Genomic DNA, 21,724 nt, shown 5'->3' with positions numbered 1-21,724 from the left:
GCATTCTGTTCACATAGTGGCCAACCAGATGCCCATGGGAAACCCACAAGCAGGACATAAGTACAACAACACTCTCCTGCCCATATTCCCCAGCAACTGGTGTGCATAGTCATACTGCCTCTGATACTGGTGGTAGCCCTAGTCATCAGGGCTAGTAGCCATGAATAGCCTTCTCCTCCATAAAGTTGATCAATCCACTTTTAAGCCATCCAAATTGGTAGCTGTCACTACGTCCTATGGAAGTGAATTCCATAGATTAACTTCCTTTTATCTGTCCTGGATCTACCATCAATTAGCTTCATGGGATGACACCAGGTTCTAGTATTTTGAGAGAGGGAGAAAAATGTCTTCCTATCCACATTCTCCACACCATGCATAATTATGTACACCTCTATCATGTCTTCCCAAACTTGCCTTTTTTCTAAGCTAAGCTATCCCAGATGTTGTAACCTTTCCTCATAGGGGAGTTGTTCCACCTCTTGATCATTTCAGTTGCCCCTTTCCCAACTCTACAAGCTTAATAGTACACATGGAAGTAATAACGTTTAGAAGTTTTCTCTAAAATCCAGATTCTTAATGCAGACCCTTTCTCTGTTTTTAGCTGGAACTACTGGGATAACCTGGCAACAGTAGTCCTTGCTCTGATAACTTCCTGATTGAACTATTGCAGTGCTCTCTACATGGGGCTTCCTTTGAAGAAGGTCTGGAAGTTGCAGCTGGTGTAGAATGCGCTGCCTATGTGTTGATTGGGTCAGTGAGGCGTGAGCATATCGCACTAGTTTTGAAATCTCTGCACTGGCTGCCAGTGAGCTACCGGGTCCAATTCAGGGTCATAGTAGTAGTGTACAAAGCCCTCAGTGGCTCAGGACCCAGGTACTTGAAGGACTGCCTTCACCAATGCTGACCATCCCAGGATTAGGGAGGCTTTCCTTGTGGTGCCCTTGAGGAATGTGGCGCATGGGGCTACCACATGTGGCAGGACCTTTTTGGTGGCAGCACCCTGGCTTTGGAATGCTTTATCAGTAGGAATTAATCTGTCCCCTATGCTGTTGTCATTAAGCTGCCAGTTAAAGATCTATTTATTTCTGTGGGCTTTGGGGGTATGGGCATGTACTCTGTCTTTTTATTGATTGTGTTGATGATTTTATTGTATTTTATATATCCATGTTAGAGTCATGGATTTAATGTTTATGTGGTCTATTGTGTTTAATATAGTTAGCCACCCTGGGCTGTTTGTGTGGGTGGGGTATAAATTAAAGTAACAATATTCATTCATAGATAGATAGATAGAGTGTGTGTGTGTGTGCATTCATTCGCTCACTCACTCACTCTCATTCCCTCATAACCGGGTTATAAATACAGCTGTTGATGATTGTGCTGAACCTTTTGCTTTAAGAACTTGTAAAATATAAAGAGAGTTAATTGGCTGAAAACTTGTTTGCTGCTAGTCTTGGCTAAAAACCAGAACTTCTCTGTGCCCCATAAAACTAAAGATGGGCTCAGGAAAGGTGTTTTCCCCTATAGCTGAGATTTTTTTTTTAAATTTACAATTTTAAGACACCATCTACAAAAGGTTCTTGCTGTGCTCATGTGGCCCTCTCCCATTCCCTGCGCCAGCACAGGCTACTAAGCCTCAGTAACTCCCAAGGTATGTAGGAGCTGAATACCATGTGGTTCACAAGCTATGGAACTGGCACAGCTCTGTTCCTAGTCAGGAGGTTTTGTAGTTGCTTTTACCAGGGACTAGTCCAGGGCTCAGCTGCCTTTGTTAGTATAGGAGAGAGCGAGTGTGACATTAGCACAGCTGGGAACTGTTTTGGATTGCATCCTTAATCTGCACGATAGAAGTGGTGTGCATGTCAGTGCTTGTAAAGTTGCTTTCCATTTTACTCATTTGGGGAGGAAAGGCCATTCTGAGAAACATCTGAATTATTTTTTTCCTCCATTTTAATTCAGTTTTATTAAAATAAACTGGAAAAAAAATATTTCTTGCTGGGGAGAGGAAATAATAGCCAACGGTGCTTCCAACTCCCCCCCACCCCCGCCCCCCAGCATTGCTTCTGTACATTCTGGGGTGCCTTGCCTCTGTTCAGATCTTACTCCACTTCTTATATATCCATTTTAGTATACGGTGGAAGTGCCTGGAGTCACTATCATGAGACAGTCGAACCGTTTCTTCTTCTGTGGCCACACATCAGGAAAGGTAACGTTGACGACCTTACCTCAGCCGCCTGGAGTTTGAGAGCCGTGAGCACTCCAGGAACACAGTGAGAGGGGCTGTATTCGTCCATTGTGAACATCAGTTATTTCCATCCAGAGGATGAATCAAGGGTTTGATTCCCTGAAACCACTTGGTAATAACACGCAAAAGTCAACTGGACTTTTTTCACCTAGTGCACCACCTAAAATTAGTCTCTGCCTCTGCTAATGTAAAGACAGTTGGGTTTCTCTTTACTGCTGCTCTCTGTCTACCCAGGAACCTGTGTATTGCACCCAAGACAAGAGGCAGATCTGAGTTACAGCCTGTCTTTATTTTTCAGAAAAGGGGATCAGCCACTGTTTCTTTGTCCCAGAATGCTAGGTGTAATCTGATACCTACAACATCTGTCAGTGACTCATTTACTCAGTCTGCAATGTCCTTCTGAGACTGAACCTAAACCAGCCTTCCTCAACCTCATGCCCTACAGATATTTTGGACTTCAACTCCCATCAACCCCAGCCAGCATAGCCAATGATCAGGAACCTTGGGAGTTGTAGTCCAAAACATATGGAGGGCACCAGGTTGAAGACAGCTGGCCAAAACTGTAAACCTGTAGCCTAATTTTTGGACTGTTCTGTTTTCTCCCCCATCCCCTGCTTTTTGTACCACCCAGCCTGAGTAACACTTCTGGAAAAATCAAGAGCTTGTACTTTCTTCTGTAGCATTTTTGTTGGTCCTAATTAAGGGGTTGCCCAACTACGGATTTTGATATTTTTTTTCACATGGACTATCTCTGTGGTTTTAAAAATATATTCCCATGCTAATCCTTCCACTTTTCTTTAGTGGCTGGAGTATCCCAAAATGTCACAATACGTTGGATGTGGTGGATTTGTGCGTAGAGAATTAAAACAATTTTGTTCTGTGATAGGAGACTCAATGGATGAGTTTTGCTTCACACTCAGGATTTAACTGATAACTATATTTGAGCTTGGGAAGCAGCTTTTTCTCCTCAGATAAGATTGGCTAGTGCCCGGGACTACACCATAGGCCGAAATGCGTCTGCATTAATTCATCCTGGCAGTAAGTCATCTCGGCTGCTTGAAATAAGAGATTTAAGTTGATATTTTTTTCCAAAAGCACCAATGAATAGTAAAGTCCTGCCATCTCTAGGGACACTTACAAAGTGTTGCTGCCACTGGCCAGCGCATTGGGGTGCTTGTACATTCCTGGAAGTTGTTTGTTTGGGGTTTCCATGATCTCACGCCAGCTGGTTGCCTCTGGCATTACAGTGGAAATGAGAATCTGGTAATATTGTCTAGGTGTCCCATTCCCACCACCGTTGCTGTGTGGCTTGGAATGCCCATCTTACTGGTAAGACTGAAGAGCTGTCCAGAACATAAGGGGAGCTGTCCAGCTTCGAAATCACCCACAGTTAAGAGCAGAATTAGGGACTGCACTAGCCATATCATTAATTAATTAATTAATTAATTAATTAAATTTCTATACCACCCAGTAGCCAAAGCTTTCTGGGCTGTTCACAAACATGTTAAGCAGCAGCGGCTCAGTTTTACATTTAAAACTGTTCTTGATGCCCTACCTCTTCCTGGAGCATCAGAACGGAACAGAGTACATGTCAGTTCTTGATTTCTCCTCCCATGTAGGAGAAAAGCTTTGTGCTGCCAGATGTGCACTGTACCTTAAGGTCTGGTCTACAGGCCAGACTGTCTGTGCTCCTGGAGTTGCAGATGCGATTGTGGAGGATCAGGACTGGTGCATGGCCTGTTGGAGTACCTCTAATCTCCTGCCTCCTCAAGTCTTCCTGAGTGGGCATCTTCCAGAGCAGTGAGCTCCAGATAATTATCATGGTTTGTTGCCTCCCCTTGGTCCCCATATGTCCTGGGGCTGGGGTCCTTCAGCAAGGTTTCTTTCAGTTCTAGGCTGATCCATAGGGAGTAGTGGAACATGACATCTGGGTCACACGTTGCTCCTGTGCATATCATATCTTACCTTATCTAAGGAGCGCCTCCAGCAACACCAGACAGGCCATTCAACACAGCCTCGGATGGCCTTCTCTCTGTCCCATTAGCCAGGACAGCTAGGCTGGTGAGGATGAGGGAGAGGGCCTTCTCTGTGGTGGCCCCCACTCTGTGGAACTCCCTCCCTAGGGAACTCTGCCATGCCCCCTCTTTAATGAGCTTCCGCCACGCATTAAAAACGTGGTTGTTCAGGCAGGCATTTGGGGTGGGTTAGGGTATTTTTAGAAATATGATGTTTTAATGTAGAATTTTATTGTTTTAAACTGTTTCTATTATTGTACATTGTCCAGAGTGGCTGGGTGACCAGCCATATGGGGGATAGATGGATGAATAAATAGATAGACTGTGCAAGGTGGATGGGTAGAGAACAGCTCAAGGGTAGAGAACAGCTCACTTCACAGGAGCAAACAGAGAAAGGTGTTCAGCTTAATCCAGTTGATGTCAAACTATTTCTCATGTACTTTTAAGCAGCTCTCATAAAACATCTTCTATTTCTTCATTAGGTGTCCTTGCGTGACCTCCGCACTTTTGCTGTGGAGCATGAGTTTGATGCCTACTCCGGTAGTCTTTCAGATTTTGATGTCCATGGCAACCTGCTGGTCACGTGTGGCTTCTCCAGCCGGATGAATGGCCTAGCCTGCGATCGTTTCCTCAAGGTGTATGACCTGCGCATGCTGCGAGCCATCACACCTCTGCAAGTTCACATTGACCCTCTATTTCTGAAGTTCATTCCTACCTACACGTCTCGTCTGGCCATCATTTCCCAGACAGGTAGGTAGCTGTGACTAGACGTGCTGGAGCATCCTATCTCAGCAGAATCTAATCGTCTTCCGGAGGTAACCCCAGTGCGAAGGGAGAGAAGTCATGTTGGGGAATGTTTCCATTCTAGACCAGGAGGTAAATCCTGTTCCTGTTTTGCTCTCCTCTTCCATCCCATCTAGGTCAGTGTCAGTTCTGTGAACCCACCGGATTGGCCAACCCTGCTGACATTTTCCATGTTAATACAGTGGGCCAGCTGATTATGAGCTTTGATGTGTCAGCCAGCAAACAAGCCATGGTCTTTGGGGACTCAGAGGGCTGTGTCCACCTGTGGGCTGATTCGCCTGAGATCACCTTCAATGCCTACTCCCGGGAGACTGACTTTGCTTTGCCTTGTATTGTGGATACCTTGCCCCACCTTGACTGGAACCAAGATCTCATGCCCTTGTCGCTTATACCTGTGCCACTGACCACTGAGTCATTGCTGTCAGACTGGCCAGCTGCCACCTCTGTCCCTGCACCCAGGTATATTTTTTAGTGGAGATCACAAGTAAAGATAGACCTTTAGGGGGGTGTTTGAAAGAGGAGTTAGTTTACTTGATTTATTGCTTCTCTCTCTTATTCTGCTCCTTATTAACATTTCACTGGTGTTTTATTATTTACTGTGTCATATTATAGATGTTCTTCATTCAGTTTTTACTCATGGATTTTATCAAAAGTCCCACTGTGGATCCTGCTAGGGCCATAAGATGGGGTATACATTTAAAAAATAAACAGCAGAATCCTTTCAGAGTTTGGTAATATCAACACTGAGAAATAGAAGTGGAAGATGTTTTGTTCTTATAATATCTGGTCTTTATCTCTGGATTAGTGAGGATCATGTAGCTCCTCTAACAGACACCTGCACCTCTTCAGGAGGCTTGCATCACTCTTTGAGGAGTACAGTGTTAAAGAATATTATCAAACAGGAGTTGAATGCAGTGTCTGAGTTAGTTTGTTTTGCAGAAGAGCCCCGCCTGTTGACCCAGAGATCCTACGTACCATGAAGAAAGTTGGCTTCATTGGATATGCTCCAAACCCCAGGACCAAGCTCCGGAATCAGGTAGCTACTGGGCCAGCGCGAGCTTTGTGCCCTTGCGCACTTTGGGAGCTGCAGCGTTTGGGTGGTGGTCATCACATGCATTGCTAAAGACCTGCTTTACCTTAGAAGGGCTGATGGTTTAAACCAGCCTTCCCCAACCGGGTGCCATCTAGATGTTTTGGACTTCCATCAGACCCAGCCACCATGGCCAATGGTCAGGAATGCTGGGAATTGTGGTCCAAAACAACTGGAGGGCAGCTGGCCGAGGAAGGCTAGTTTAGCGTGAGGCAAAGGAAACAATTCCTTCATACTACATCTCAACGCGTTTGTTTAAGTTTGCACTGTAACAGGATATGCTGTTGATTTTATGGGAAGGCTTCACATGTGTCTCCGATTGGCCATAGCTTAGCTTAAAGACCCAGCAGCACATCCTGTAACCTCTGTGGGTATGGAGTGGAAGGATGTGATCTGGCTTGAGTGGCTTCTCGCATTGCCTATTAGACCTTCATGGGCATGCTACTGTAGAAAGGGATGCATGTTAACAATCTATTGCAAATCTGCTTCTGCCTTATAGGATGTGAGGCAGAGATATGTGTTTGGTTTTTATTTATTCCCAGCATGTTCACTACATGGATGTGCATTTGGGAGTCATGCGGTGGGAAATAGGCATGTAACTGTCTTGTGTGTTATGGGGTTGAAGTGGTCTATGTGCCATTTTTCACCTTCACCTGCTTCTAATGTCTGAATCAGCTCTATTCTGGCCTTGGAAAATCATAAAATAGGAGTGGACACAGTATACATATACATAAGGGTCACGATGCTCCTGTCTTCTGCAGATCCCCTATCGACTGAAAGAGCTTGACAATGAGTTTGACAATTTCAGCCAGGTCCCTGAGTCCCCTATTGGACGGGAAGAGGAGCCGCATATCTACATGGTGGCAAAGAAGTACAGGAAGGTCTGTTTTTAAATGATTCCCAGGGTGTTGGTCATTTTTCTAGAGGAAGGGAGGCAGATGTGAAGAATTTTGGGGAAAAAAACAGACGAGGGGTACAAAAAGACCTGTCATGAAAGGTAGTGTTCTTTGCGACAAGCCTTACACATTCCAACCCCATCCAGAACGTGAATGAATGTTGTATTCTTGGTGGCACAGTCTTCTCTCGTCTAACAAGTTTGCCAAAACAGGATGGGTAGAAGATAGGGCTACCATCAGTCATGCGCATTGTGCGGTCCCAAGCAGGTCAGATTACCTCCTTATACAAGCTGTGGAGCAAAAAAAGCGAATGTGACATTTGATGTTACTTATTCCACTTTCGTGGGTTTGAGTCGCAAGTGCTTTACAGAAATATTGATTACGGCCTCAGCATCTTCTCAGATTGGATCTGGAGGATCAGATGTGCTTGGGTGAAAGAGCAAAGGGCCTTTGAATTGCTTCACCAGTGTTGGAGTTCTCTTATTTATGCTGGTGTGCTAAATGAACGTATGCACCCATGTATTTATGCAGACATATTATTACCGCACAAGTATTTTCTGGCTTTACTTACTTAGGTAACAATTAAATATTCCAAACTGGGCCTGGAGGACTTTGACTTCAAACATTACAACAAGACTCTCTTTGCTGGCCTGGAGCCCCACATTCCAAATGCTTACTGCAACTGCATGATCCAGGTAAGCACGATTTCCCCTTCTCTCTGTGATGACCTGTGCAGCCTCCTCGTCCCTCAAATAATCTCTGCCTCTCCTCTCCATCATCCTTTTTCAGGTCCTTTATTTCTTAGAGCCTGTGCGCTGCTTGGTCCAGAACCATTTGTGCCAGAAAGAGTTCTGTCTGAGCTGTGAGCTGGGCTTTTTATTCCACATGCTGGACTTGTCCAGGGGAGACCCTTGTCAGGTAAAGATGGGCAGATGGAAGGTGCCACCCAGAGTCCTTAGAATTTTGGTGGGATGCTATTCAGGGTAGAGGTGATGACACAGGAAAATCCTATGAGGCTGCACTGAGTCTCGAGTTGCATTAGCCCTTCTTGGCAAGAGTGTGGAGACACGTGGGCAGAAAGTGTGCCTGCCTGTCCTGGGATGAGCCATTGGTCAGTCAGGACTGTGCCCATGCATAGCTGACCTTGGTGGAGCCCTACTGAGAGAGGGAAAATGGCTGTACATCACACTCTTCCATCCCCTCCTATGAAGCTGTGCAGAATGGTTGCATGTGGGCACAGCACAGTCTAGCATGCCATCAAAGGTAGCAGCTTCATGCCTGCTTGGTGATGATTTTTTTTTGTGCTACATGGCAGGCAGGACAGCCACATGGCAGAAATGGGGTTATGGTCTCTGCAATAAAAAGGCTGCTAACTCTGTCTCAGCCACCTCAATTCAATCCTCTTTCAACACAGTATTGTGCCAAGAGGGCTGAGTGGGACTGATATGTAGGGTGGGAGTGGGGTGCTTTGCTTCTGGCCTGCCTCAGCTGGCTGCCCCAGGCCTTTAGAAGGAAGTTGATAAACACTTCCAGCTCCTCCTCCTCCTCCTCCTCCTCCTTCTCCCCAGGCTTACTCCGTAAGCAGCCTACGAGATCCATCCTTTTCAGTCTAAGCAGCCCTGCAAGCCATGTGCATTTCCTGCTCCATATCCTGCCTACGTACTCATAAGTAGACCCTTTTCCACAAATAGGCCTTTTTTCCCAAGCAGGCTACAGTTATTGCCCCTGGCCTCGGGCCACTGAACTTTATGGTCTCATGATCTTCCCCTCCTGGGTCAGCTGTCAGAAAGACATGGCCTGCCAACCTCCCAGCCAGGTCGCTGTTCCTTCTCCAGTTCACCTGGGTCAGACCCCCATTTTTTGGCCCAGTTTGGAGGTCATTCCTATGCTCGTGACCTCAGTGCTGTGTGTGGTGCTAAGCCAATCCCAGCATACCTTCAAGGGAGTATAGAGCAGTCTTGAGTTTGTCGTCGTCGTCATCATCTATATACTGCCTTATTTGCTAAAAAGCTATCAAGGTGGTACACAGCAATTTAAAACAATAAAAATAAGAATGTTGAGAACAGTAGGAACTTACGATGCTGCAAGCTGAATCAGACCTTGGTCCGTCTAGCCCAGTATTGTTGCCACTGACTGTCAGCAGCTGTCCAGGGCTACAGGCAGGACTTTTTCCTAGCCCTACCTGAAGAAGCCAGGGATTAAAGCTGGGACTTTCTGTGTGCAAAGCATGCACTCTACCACTGAGCTACAGCTCCTCCCTAAAACATTAGGGCGTAAAACATTCCAACATTAAAATGGCTACATAGTTTCAAAAGCTAGATTTAAAAAGATGGGTCTTCACACCCTTTCTAAAAGCCAAGAGGGTGGGGGCCAGTTGTAGTTCTTGAAGGAGTACATTCCTCTGCTTGGGAGCAACACAGGAGAAAGCCCTTTCACACATGCCCTACACATGGGCTTTTGTGGGTAATGGTGTCCTCAAGAGGGCACCTCCTGCAGATATTAATGCCTGGGAAGGTTCATAACAAGACAAGTGGTCCTTTAGATAGCGTGGTTCTAAGCTATTTAGGACTTTAAAGGTTAAAAACAGTCCCTTGAATTGAACCCAGAAAGCAATTAGCAACCAGTGCAGGTACTTCAAACCAGGTGTAATACGGTCCTGATACCATGGACCATCTGCTTGTGACTTTCAGGGTTTTGTTTGGCCTTGGGCTTGCCTGGTATTTTAACACAAGACAGGCAATTGTCTCTTCATTTCCTCTGTCGCAGGGCAGTAACTTTCTGCGTGCCTTCCGCACCATTCCGGAGGCAGCTGCTTTGGGTTTGATCTTGGCTGATTCAGATGAGGCTACAGGGAAAGTGAATTTAGGCCGGTTGATTCAGAGTTGGAACCGCTTCATTCTGACCCAGCTCCATCAGGAAACTCAAGAGCAGGAAGGCCCTCAGGCGTACCGGGGCATTGGCAGCAGGTAATAAACAAGTCCCATCCATTCTGCCCTCCTCTGTCTACCGAGAGGGGATTGGAGTTGCACAGTTAACAGGAGTTTCTGCCTCTTAGAACTACATGCCTGTTCTGCTTCCTGTCCCTTGCCTACCTAGGTTTAAAATACCCATTACTAAACACTAAGTCCTGAACTGTTTCAGTCTGTCCTGGTATAATCTTAGTTACAGATTTTCCATCATGCAGATGACCACAGCCAAAGCCATGAGTTGAGCAACTGGGCAACAGCCTGAACCCCACCTGCTTCTAGCCCCCTCTTCCCCAGGCAGCATAAACCCCTTTCCAACAGGAGTGAAAGCCCTAACCCTATCATGTTTGAGAGGAGGAACAGATTTTTTTGTCTCTCGTTACTGGTCTCTTCCCCCACACTGTATGAGCAAGCAGGCTGTGATCACCAGGGGCAGAAGAAAGCGACACAGCCCACATGCAGAGGGGGAGCACCTGTGGCATATGTGCTTAGCTATACCTGGTGTTATGCTTGCTGATGAATGGCATCAGCTTGCTGAAGTTTAGTATTTAAAATATAGACAGTAAACTGCATGTAACAGTTGCTACCAAGAGCTGCTATCACATTCCCTATTTTTCTCTGCTTGAAAAGCATTGGGTCCCAACCGTCACAACTTGGATATATTTGATTGATGTTCTCTTGTAAAGTAGCAGGCGCAACAGTGGTGTTTCAGCATTGCTGCCCTGAACGGCAAACTCAAGGCTCTGCTGATCAAGTCTTGTTTCTTCTAGCAACTTTGGAACTTCAGGGGACTCGGTCATTGGGCAGCTTTTCAGCTGTGAAGTGGAGAATTGCAGCATGTGTCGCTGTGGCAAAGAGACAGTCCGAGTATCTTCCACACTCCTTTTTACCCTATCCTACCCTGAGAGTAATGGTATGATGATTACAGGTTAATACAGGGGTGGAAGAAACATGGAGTTGAATGTAACTGGGTCTGTCTTCTTCCTTAAACCTGGACCAAGAGGTGTGGGCAGGGCTGTTGAACTTGTTGTGGCTTTCCAGTTGATCCTACTAGGCTTCTGGGACTGGAACCACTTGCCTTTAAAAACACAGGTTGAAGTTAGTGTTATCAAAATGTGAAGGGGCATCCTTAGAGTGTTGCACACAGTAGTAAGGGAAGCTGTGAGCTCTCTGCTGGCCATTCCCCCACTCTTAAACATCTGTCTGAGTACAGACCTGTCGCTGCCCATATGGCGATCAAGGTAATTGGTGGCAGGGTTTCTTTGTGTTAATGATAACTTTAAAATGCTGGGGATCAACACTTACAAAAATATGAGGCTTTTGGTTATTTAATTTCTATAGCACTACCTAATATAAACAGTGCTTTGTAATTTTTCTCTTGTTCTTTTTCAAAGCAACCCTATGGGGTTTTACAATTATATTCCTCATTTTACACATGGGGAAGATGTAAACTTACTCATGGAAACCCACTGAGCTCACAGAAGAACAGAAATTTGAACCCAGGTTTCTTAAGTCCAAGTCCAGCACTCTGAAGCAAGGTAGCCTTTATTTATTTAAAGCACTTTTTACCCCACTCTTGAGCCAGAAGGGCTCCCTGAGCGACTTACAGGTCAATAAAAACAAGACAGTCCCTGCCCTCAGGCTTATATCCATGGGACATGACACAAAAAGAAAAAGGGATGGGGACGGAAAAGGAATTAAAAAAAATAATCAGGCACCAATTCTTAACATTGGACAGTTCTTATAATGACCAGCTGTGATGGAAATAGGCTGCTCACAGTTCAAACTCAGGCCTCAGCAGGCCTCCAAGAAACTTCAAGAGTTTCTTCCTTTGGAGATCTTAAAGCACGCCTGGCCCTTGCATAGAACTAGAATGAACTCTGCCTGCTGAGTTGTTGGTTTTGTTTTTTTAGTTTCACTATTTATTTATTTATTCATTTATTCATTCATTTCATTTCTATACTGCTCAATAGCTGAAGCTCTCCAGAAAGGACCAAACTGTTTGTTTCTTGACTGAGCTCTGCTCACTGTATATCATGGTTGAAATCCCTGCGTTGAATAGAGCCAGAGCCATGCTCATTGCCAGGTCCAGGCAACTATTTTCTTGGTACGGTCTGTCCCTCCTTAGGAGCACCTGATCTCTCATCGCTCAGATTGTTCTTCCATGTGCTTCCCTGGTTGGTTAGTTTACAATTCCTGGTTTGAGACCTTTGGGGCAATGGAAGTTAGGAACATAGGAAGCTGCCTTAGACTGAGTCAGAGCCTTGGTCCATCTAGCCCAGGATTGTCGACACTGGCTGGCAGCAATGGCTCTCCAGGGTTTCAGGCAAGCTTTCTTCCTAGCTCTACCTGGAGCTGCTGGGGATTGAACCAGGGACCTTTTGCATGCAAAGCACATGCTCTGTCACTGAGTTATTGCCCATCTTCTTTCCTTCTTTCCTAGATAAAATCAAGGATTATGAATTTGCTCAGATCTTAAAGAGAAGCATCTGTCTGGAGCAGAACACCCAGGCCTGGTGTGAGAACTGTGAGAAATACCAACCCACGGTAAGCGTGGAAGGGAGTGTTGTGCAGACCAAACCAGTGTGAATTGACTACCTGGCCCCAGGCTGTGGCACTGATACAAAGAAAGCTTTCTGTGTGACATAAGGCTGCATCAGTCAGGGCTGGTCTGTGAATCCAAGCTGTGTACTTAATAGACAACTTAGCATCCTAACGTCTGACGCCAGTATCTAGCTTTTCTGCTGGCAAGGTCTGTGAGAAAACACCATTACACTTTGAAGTTAAATTCTTAAGAAGATATCACAAATGTGCCAAGATGTTCTTAGGGGGAAATTTAATTTTAGCTCCATTCATTTCAGCCTTTGCTATCGATTTCTCTGAAACATCTGGTGCTACCATCTGTTATAAACAAGGGATTATTAGATGGTCCATTTGTCTGATCAGCCAGTGTAAATTTCTCATGTCTATAAGATAAAGGTACAATGGCAGTACCACATATTAATCTGTGCCGCTTGCCCGTGCATCACACATCTCTCTTTCTTTCTGCTGTTCAAGGTCCAGACCCGCAATATCCGCTGCCTGCCTGATGTTTTGGTCATTAACTGTGAAGTGAACAGCTCCAAGGAGGCGGAATTCTGGAGGATGCAGGCAGAGGTCTGGAGAGTGCCTCTTTCCCATTTCAGTTTACAGTCAGTGGGCTTTCACCTTTGGCTGTATCAGACAATGCTTTGCCTGATCGTTCTCCTATACTCTGTGAGGGTACGCCTTGCCTCCCTGCCCACCCAGAATGCCGACTCCACCTCGGACATCACTGGCTCTTTGGATGGGGCCTATATACAAACAACCCCAGTGCTTGTAAGCCAATTTCATGTGGTCAGTTTCCCAGATAACATCTGGGGAATTGGCTGCATGATCTGAGCCTGTGTTTGATTATATCTGTGCAGGCCCCAGTCAAATGTGATATTCCCACATGAATGGCCAGTGGTGTTGGAGGCAGGACAGATGTGCCAGGTGGGAGGTAAGGTGTGCTCCCATTCCCTGCCATGTGTAGGAAGCTGAATGAACAAAGCACAGTATCCTTTCCAGCCCCTTGTCTTGATCTGCTCTTGAAACTGGGATGGGGAAGTAGTCATGGTTTGGAGCTAACTGAAATAATGATGCATTTGCATATATATTTATTTAAGATGCTTACGCTTTTGGTTTATCCTTTCTTGACAGTATGGCTTTAAGAAGCTGATGATGAAGAAGGGTGGCTTGGAACTCCCCAAGGGTAGAGAAATACCTCTTGGGGAATGGTAAGTATTTACATCTAGGAGTGGTTTCTATATCTATGCAAGTGTTTGTCCTTCTAGAGAAAAAACTGTTCCGTCCAGTTCTGATCTTACCCTTCCTTAAGCACTTGCTTTAAAGACTGAAAGGAAGTATCACATCTGCCACGGTCTTGTCTGTAATGGGGCGTGAAGAAGGAAGGGCACACAGAAGGAAATTGCAGCAGTGAAACTACGATTGCTGTGTAGATTTGAAAAATGTAGAGCAGTTACATTCAGGGTATCCAAAATTCTGTACTAATTACTTGTAGAAAAGTTCAAAGTGGGTTGTATGGTGCAAATTCTCTTGTGAAATTATTGCACAGCTGTGGGATAATAAAAATAAATCACCAATGTATCTGTAATAGGTGATACTAGCATTCCGGAAAGGATTAATCTCAGGACCATTTTTTTCCTCTGCAATCTGTCCATAGTTGCTTACAAACTGTATGTGACTTCTCTGGCTACAGAGGCATAGTCAGAGAGAACTTCTTTAAACCCATCTAGACTGTAACCATGGATGGTCATTCCCAAACCCACACCTGGGACGTGTGTTCTCTAACCCACTGCTCCTGAGAGCGATTGATTTTGCTGAAGCGAAGGCAGGAAGTCAGGCTCCATGTTCTTATACCAGGCCTGGTCAGTCCTGAGACTTCATGCTAACTACAAGTTGCCAGAGGGAATGTTTCACGCTCCTATTCCCTTCTCTAGCATAAGAGTGCTTTGAGGCCTGAGTGTGCACAGTCCCAAGCTAGGCCCTTACTTTAGGCTGTGAGATTCCTAATTGCTTTAGAATTGTGCCCATCCTCAACAGCAACTCTAGAAGAAAAAATGCCAGTCTCCACACAGTCTGACATCATTGGGCCACATTACTGTGTTGCTTTTTTTTCAAGAGCCAACAGAGTCTCAGATTTAAGTATGCATGCTACCTCTGGGACATAACCTGGTCTTTCATTGGGCTAATTCCAACATAATATTTGTCCTCCACAAAGTGATGCCCTTATATTAGAATCTTCATGGATTTGGCGGAAGAGATTGACAGGCTGGTGCCTAGGTTTCTCCCCATCTATTTTTTCTCTTGGATCTTACCTGAAAAGTTCATGGAAGGTTTTGCATTTTGATACAACATTTTTTGTCACAAACTTTTCCTCCGAAGGGGTAAACAGTTGCATGGGAATTGGCCTATTATAGAGCCAATGGCTGATACATTTGTCCTTTCTCCCTGAAATTTGCAGGTACATCACTTTAGTTTGTGCATTTGGGTGTCATTTATGGTAACTCTAGGAGAGCCTGATGCTTGACTCAGCTGCAAAATTGGGGCTGCCCATTGTTGTTTCCTTCCAGGTCTGTGATGCTCTTTCTGTTTGTGTTTGCTTTGCTTTCAGGAATGAATTAGGGATGGCAGAAGGGGGGCACTCTTACACCTCCATTGAAGAGTTGAAGAACATCTGGATTCCTTATTCCATCAAGATGAAGCTCTCCAAGAACAAGGAGCTGGAGGTTTACAACTGGGATGAAAGCACTGAAGTAAAACATCTCTTGCTTGCAAGAAAGTAACACTATAGAGCCTCTTTTGTAAATGCTCTCTCATTATCCTAGACATCTGGGGATTCCCCCAAAAGTCACCTAATCAGTTCTACCCACTTTCAGAAAGAGAGAGAGAGAGAGAGAGAGTCAGCTATGCTTAGATAATCCCTGAAAGAAGTTAAGTAGCTGGTTTTAAAGAACTTCAAACATGATGGTTCTGTAACCTCCCCTGGGAACTTGTTCCATTGTATGAGTGTTCTGCAAGCTGCATTGCATGCTATGAGAGAGATGAGTCTCCATTTCTCCATCACACATCTCTTCTGCAAACACTGTAATATGTGGAGGGGTGACTCCTATCAGAAAGCTTGAGTTGGCATTATTTATTTTTTACTTATTTATATCCCACCTTTTAAGGATGCAAATCCTTCCAAGGCTGCTTACAAGTAAAATTCAAATACAACAGCAAAATACAATCACAGTAAGACAATATCAAAGCCAAAGGCATCAGGCTTCTTCCCACACTACAGTTGCTGGCAGGTGGAAGTGTATGGGGGGAGAGGACAGTCCAGCAGGAGCAGTGGCCTGGAGTTGTCTGCACCTGCCCATTCTCTCTCTCTCTCTCTCTCTCTCTCTCTCTCTCTCTCTCTCTCTCTCCCCCTCTCCCTCTCTCTCTCTCTCTCTCCCTCTCTCTCTCTCCCCCCCCCATTACTTAGAGCAGGGGTGACCAATTTGTGGCCCTCCAGATGTTGGACTGCAGCTTTTATCAGCCCTCACCACTGGCTGTGCTGGCTGGGGCTGATGAGAGTTGCAGTCCAACAACATCTGGAGGGTACAAGTTGCCCACTCCTGACTTAGAGGATCCCTGCTTCCCTAACAACAAATGGAACAAAGCAATTATAGCATCCGTACAAAGTGATTCTAGGAATCACATTAATTGGATGGGAAAATGCAAATCTAGTTTTGGCCCTTTCCTCTGCAGCTGTCAGTCCTTCTTATAATGCAGGAAGCCTGATCACAAATGGAGGGCTAGTTTGGCCCCTCCCTTGGCTGCTAGCAGTTAATGTGCCCTCTGGGGCCAATGGGAATAAATGAGGACGTGAAGCACACACATGCCTGAGAGCCACAAGTGGCCCCAGCCCTCCCAGGCATGTGTTTACTGCGCATCCCTGGAACGTGCGAAGTGGCTCTTGCAGCGCAAAGGTCCTTTCTCATGTAACTTTGAATATGTTGCTTCAGCTGTATGGGGAAAAGCTATTGGAGAAAAGGGAAGGAATTACTTCACAGAGAAAAGTGGGCTGATGTGGTAATGGTTTTTCAGATGTTGAGAATACTGCTGTAAATGGGATGAAATTATCCATGTGGATAAGCTACAAGGGGAAGGACCTAAACCATAGGAGGAAAGCACACCAATATCACGCGGATCCATTAAAGAGCTGTAGCATTCGCCAAAAGATTTTTTCCCCTCTCTCAAGTGGGTGCTAACTCTGAGAATGTAAGCCGACCCAGCCAGGTGGGCTATATTGTGGGATTCTGTGAGCAATAGGAAACAATATTTAATGTGGGTAAGCTGCAAGTCTTTTTTTTTCCTTCTCTGTTTAATTAAGAGAATCCACCCAACAGTCTATTGTGTCAGGGCAAGTAGATGAAAGTCCTGAGCTGATACAAAGTCTAAGGGTCTAATCCTACCATTTCTGTATAGAAAACAGGATTTCAGAGAAGTTGGAGCACTGGAGTTTGAATATCAAGGGATGAAGGTTAGCTGCAGGGGTATTATTTAGAGTTTTTCCCATCTTTTGGAGAGAATGATGTTAGTTGGCTGTCAGTGCGCTCGCACGTGCGCTGTCTCTCATCTCTCTCTTTCAAACACACACACACACACACACACACACACAAATTAACTGTTAGAGCTGCTCAGAAATCTGGCCCATTGATGGAATGGTCTTCCTTTTTGTAGCTGAACGTGTTGGATGATCAGGAGTCAACATATGTCTATGACCTTATGGCAACCGTTGTGCATATTCTGGACTCCCGGACCGGGGGCAGCCTGGTGGGACACATCAAAGTGGGGGAGACCTACCACCAAAGGAAGGAGGTGAGCCGATCAGCAGAGAGAACAGCCCTGGGATCTGTCCAGTTGCTGATCTGTAGCTCTCATTCCCCATCTCTGGTGTATAAACCTTAAGAGAATCCCTTGCTGCCCAGGCCTTTTCCTGTTGCCGTTTGTATCAGAGCCGCCTTGGCTATAGGTGGTCTTAACTGTGTGACTAACTCATTGTCAACAGGTGAAAATTGCAGCTATTAACACACATGCCTCCTCTCCTTCTGTCTGCCCAGGGTGTCACCCATCAGCAGTGGTACCTTTTCAATGACTTTCTCATTGAGCCTGTGGATAAGGTAAGGAGACCAGGACAATTCATACTCTTTGCTCTTGATTTTCTACATGTAAATAACAGATATGTAAATATACTTGTTTTGTATCAAGTTGTTCAATTCGCATGCTTTCTCTGAACCAGACATCTCAAGTTTTGCAGAACCTTTTGGCACAGAGTGGTGTGGAGGCAGGAACAGTAGAGATTTTATAGGGAAAGGGGAACATGTCTGGAGACTGTCAAGTAAAGGCAGTTAGCAATATAGAGCATAGAATGTTTGCTGGCTCAGTCCTGAAGCTTTTGGGATAAAGTCTCCTTTTCTAAACATTTGTGGAACTATTATGAGAGCTAGAAACTTGGTTTAAAAATCTCTGAAATCTATGTTTATCGGACATCTAGGTCAGGAGTCAGATCTTGTGTTAGATTACCAAGAAACATTACAATGTACGTTAAGATAAAAACTGACAAATCCTTTTTTTATCATGGGAGAATAAAAATGCAATTTTTTCTTTACTTGAAATAACCATGCAGTCGCAATAGGGAGATGTAATGTAAGGGCGAGGCATGTACTCTGGTATAGTAGGTGCCAGAAAATGTCATCAAGCCTGCAGGTGCCATGTGCTGAGCTGATACTTCCAAGCCCCAACTGCCCAGCCACGAGACTCTTGCAGCACACACTTTGGGAATTGCAGATTTGGCCTAGCTAGGGCCAAGTAACCAAGTTACCATGTGTAGACAGGATGGAGGTACTAACTGTTTAGTATAGGTTGATCTTGGTTGTCATTTGCACCAAACCTGCAAGATCCAGATTGCAATGCACACCCATGCTATACCTTCTTTGCCATCTACACTCAAGGCCAGGGAAATTTGGGTCACTACACAGTGACACCATTCTAGGTGATAGTTCCTTATAGTTCCAGTCTCCTCTGCTCCCACTTGTCTCATTCTGATCAAAGACAACCCCAGAACCACACACAACTCCAGTGTTCATGGTCCTCCTGTTTTTGTTTGTTGTTTATTTGTTGTTTACTTTTGGATTTGCAGTGTGAGGCTGTGCAATTTGACATGAGCTGGAAAGTGCCGGGTATCCTTTATTATGTGCGGAGGAGCCTCCACTCCAAGTACAACTTAACCAGTGAGTGAGTGTTTGTGTATGTGTGCATTTGATTACATGGGAAGAACTAGAGCAGAAATTTGGAGATGCTACTCCTTTACTCACCATGCAGTGCCACAGACTCCTTGAGGCTTAGCCTTCTATCTCTACAGCAGAGGTATTGAGCACTATTAGACGTGGAAGGCATCATGAAAGGTCACCTAGATCCCTCCACACACATGCCCATGCAAGGATGGCCAGTAACCTCAGTTCCTACGCTGAGGCTCTGCCATGTTGTTCCAACCATTGTCTGTGAAGTGTGGACTAACACTGCCTGCATTGCCTTGCAGAGTGACATCCCCACATCAAGCAACATGGGCAGGCTTTGCTTCCAAGCATTTCTGGAGATTCTGCCTTCAATGAGCACTTTCAGTATAGCTCTCTCTTGGCAGCAAGTCTGGCATCACACTGTGAGACGAAATTGAGAAAATACTCACTTCTCCCTTCTAATCAGTTAATTTCTGACATCCTCATTTGGTTATTATGGAATTCTTCATTCTTCACATATTTGGCTCATTCATCTGATAATTAACCCTCAGTCTTACTTCATGTTAAAATTTCTGTGGTCAAGGAGGAAAGAAAGGCCAGGATCTCTTCTCGATCATCCCAGAGTGCAGGACAGGGACAGATGTGAAGATAACATTGTCATGAGGTAGTCTTATGCCCCAGGGATTTAGGGGACAAACTGAGTACATTTTGCAAGGAACTGTGCTGCAATCAAGGGGAAATGAAATAAACCAACGGATTATCATAATAAGATGAAAAGGACTGTTGCCAGGGATAGCAGCATTCATGATGGGGACCAAAAAACACTGCTTTTGAGTGAAACTGATGGTGCAAGTCAAGGTGCTCAGCTCTTGAGCAGCCCTGAGAAATGGAAGTTGGTGGAATGTGAGTTGAGTTCAGGCACACAGTAAAGCAGTTTATAGCTGCTTCACGCAACTTCAAATCCTGATTATTCAACGTGTGCAGAGGTTTTACTACACAGCTGCTGACCAACTATCAGAAGAATTTGCAATGGTGCTGTAAAACATTAGCAAATCTCAAATAGTTTGAATGTGAACTGAAGTTGTTGCATTCCTGAGCTCACTTTCCATTTTGGCGTGCTTCTAGTATTGTTTGAATTGTGTGATCAACCTCTATGTTGAGACATAGTTGCAATGGATCTGGTCTTAATAGGAAGATCCTTTAAGCATTGTTGTTCGGTACTGTAAATCTTCTAGTTGAGTCAGCCCTGTGATATCAGAAGATTTTCTGTCAGAGCTTCTAGGCCCTGTCTTCCTCACATAGGTCTTTGTGACCAACCTTTTCCCCTGTGGTTAGAGGTTTTAAAAATCAGATATACAAGGAGCCCCTGCTCACAAAGCCCTCTCCCCTGTGGCATTCCCCAATGAAGGTGGGATTCCCCTGTTTTTTCTTCCGGCTGTAGTCTCAAAAGACACCCTTGAACTGAGTGAATCAGCTGATCAACTTTCTTTTTACCTTCAAGTTAAAAACCCTATTGAAGCCAGCGTGCTGCTCGCGGAGGCCTCTCTTGCCCGCAAACAGCGCAAATGTCATGCCACTTTCATCCCGCTTATGCTGAGTGAGATGCCCCAGGCCGGAGACCTGGTGGGACTCGATGCTGAGTTTGTCACCCTCAACGAGGTAGGCATTGCACTGGACAAGAGGTGAGGAGGGAGACTTAGAAGCTAGGGTCTCTTGTATGGTCTGTTTGACCACAGAGTCTGGGCTCTCTTTAGAAATGGTCTATTTGACCACAGCGCACATCTGTTCACTCTTTTAAAATCTGCAACAGGAAGAGGCCGAGCTTCGCAGTGATGGGACCAAATCCACCATCAAGCCCAGTCAGATGTCGGTGGCCAGGATCACATGTGTACGGGGGCAGGGTCCCAATGAGGGTGTTCCCTTCATTGATGATTACATTTCCACACAAGAACAGGTATGCAGCTATCTCTGTGAAAGCCTGGCGAAGGTTGTGCTGATGCTCCATATTGAGGAGGGGTTAGACAAGTTGGTTCCCAGTTCTCATGTAAATAAGGAGCTGTGTGACATAGGAAATGCTCTTTCCACATGGCAGTAGCTCTGCTTTGAAAGTCAGCTACGTGCCCCTACAATCTTGGTTGGCTATGGATGGGTTAACCAAAATAGCACTCTTAATTTTTTAGACCCCTGACTGGCTGAAAGGGGGTGGGGTGGGCAAATATTGATTGGAGAAAAAGAATCCCTGGGAAAATGTAATTGGGAGAAGCAGCTGTGGAACCAATCCTGCAACTGTTGACTGATTTAGATTTCTTCCTCTCCTGTTTCAAAAGTCTCAAGGTGAGTTGCCATGTATCCTTATGTCATAAAAGCCCTTTTCAGGGTTTTTAATTTGGGCTCCGTGGGTGGCTGAGCAAGATCCTGAACCTACATCCAACACTGTCCATTGCACTTCACTGGCTCTGGTCTGCCTGCTGTGTGAAGGAGGCTGAGTGGACCTTGGGAAAGAATGTATTTGTGCCCTGGAGTCCAGGATGCCCCTCCCAGTGGCTGAGAAGACAAAGCTAATCTGTCAACCACCCAAGGAGGCTGCATCTCCAAAATGAACATGAAATGTTATCTCTTGCACAGCATCAGTTCAGTATGTTTTAATTTTTGTGAACCACCCAGAGAGCTTCAGCTATTGGGCAGTATAGAAATTAAATAAATAAATAGCGGCCAGTGATTGCTTTGCATAGTGTACCCTCTTCTCATTCTGTGGGACCTGAGTTCACAAGTAAGAAATCCTCCTTTCTTGCTTGGTGGAGGAGGGCATCCTAAGATGGGTCACTTCTCCCACCCATTTCAGTAGACAGGACTTGTAGAGGCTTT

General features: G+C 45.3%; 1 protein-coding gene across 7 annotated transcripts in view; it reads left to right on the top strand.

Moving 5' to 3' along the window:
• The window catches only part of PAN2 (poly(A) specific ribonuclease subunit PAN2), a 38,251-nt gene that overhangs the window by 8,651 nt on the left and 7,876 nt on the right, over positions 1-21,724 (top strand). For 4 of the 7 annotated variants that reach the window (XR_014788142.1, XR_014788143.1, XM_084837093.1 and 1 more), the window contains exons 5-22: positions 2,126-2,203; positions 4,740-5,007; positions 5,178-5,520; positions 6,001-6,097; positions 6,913-7,032; positions 7,623-7,742; positions 7,837-7,965; positions 9,814-10,013; positions 10,784-10,926; positions 12,457-12,560; positions 13,071-13,169; positions 13,734-13,810; positions 15,208-15,349; positions 17,304-17,441; positions 17,684-17,743; positions 18,763-18,853; positions 20,361-20,518; positions 20,670-20,813. Coding sequence is in view for 5 of the 7 variants with exons in the window: in XM_084837093.1 (XP_084693219.1) it covers positions 2,126-2,203; positions 4,740-5,007; positions 5,178-5,520; positions 6,001-6,097; positions 6,913-7,032; positions 7,623-7,742; positions 7,837-7,965; positions 9,814-10,013; positions 10,784-10,926; positions 12,457-12,560; positions 13,071-13,169; positions 13,734-13,810; positions 15,208-15,349; positions 17,304-17,441; positions 17,684-17,743; positions 18,763-18,853; positions 20,361-20,518; positions 20,670-20,813 (2,511 nt within the window). In the remaining 2 variants the exon portion in view is untranslated. Of the gene's footprint in view, positions 1-589; positions 751-2,125; positions 2,204-3,988; positions 4,066-4,739; positions 5,008-5,177; positions 5,521-6,000; positions 6,098-6,912; positions 7,033-7,622; positions 7,743-7,836; positions 7,966-9,813; positions 10,014-10,783; positions 10,927-12,456; positions 12,561-13,070; positions 13,170-13,733; positions 13,811-15,207; positions 15,350-17,303; positions 17,442-17,683; positions 17,744-18,762; positions 18,854-20,360; positions 20,519-20,669; positions 20,814-21,724 lie in introns of those variants that run through there. The other 3 variants (XM_084837095.1, XM_084837094.1, XM_084837096.1) reach the window with 3 other exon arrangements.

The sequence above is a fragment of the Heloderma suspectum genome, chromosome 2 (genome assembly GCF_057233095.1).
Source record: "Heloderma suspectum isolate Gila_16-S chromosome 2, 16-S_ref, whole genome shotgun sequence".
NCBI classification, from domain to species: Eukaryota; Metazoa; Chordata; class Lepidosauria; order Squamata; family Helodermatidae; genus Heloderma; species Heloderma suspectum.
The sequence above is the reverse complement of the archived record's forward strand: the minus strand, read 5'-3'. Positions and strand labels throughout refer to the sequence as shown.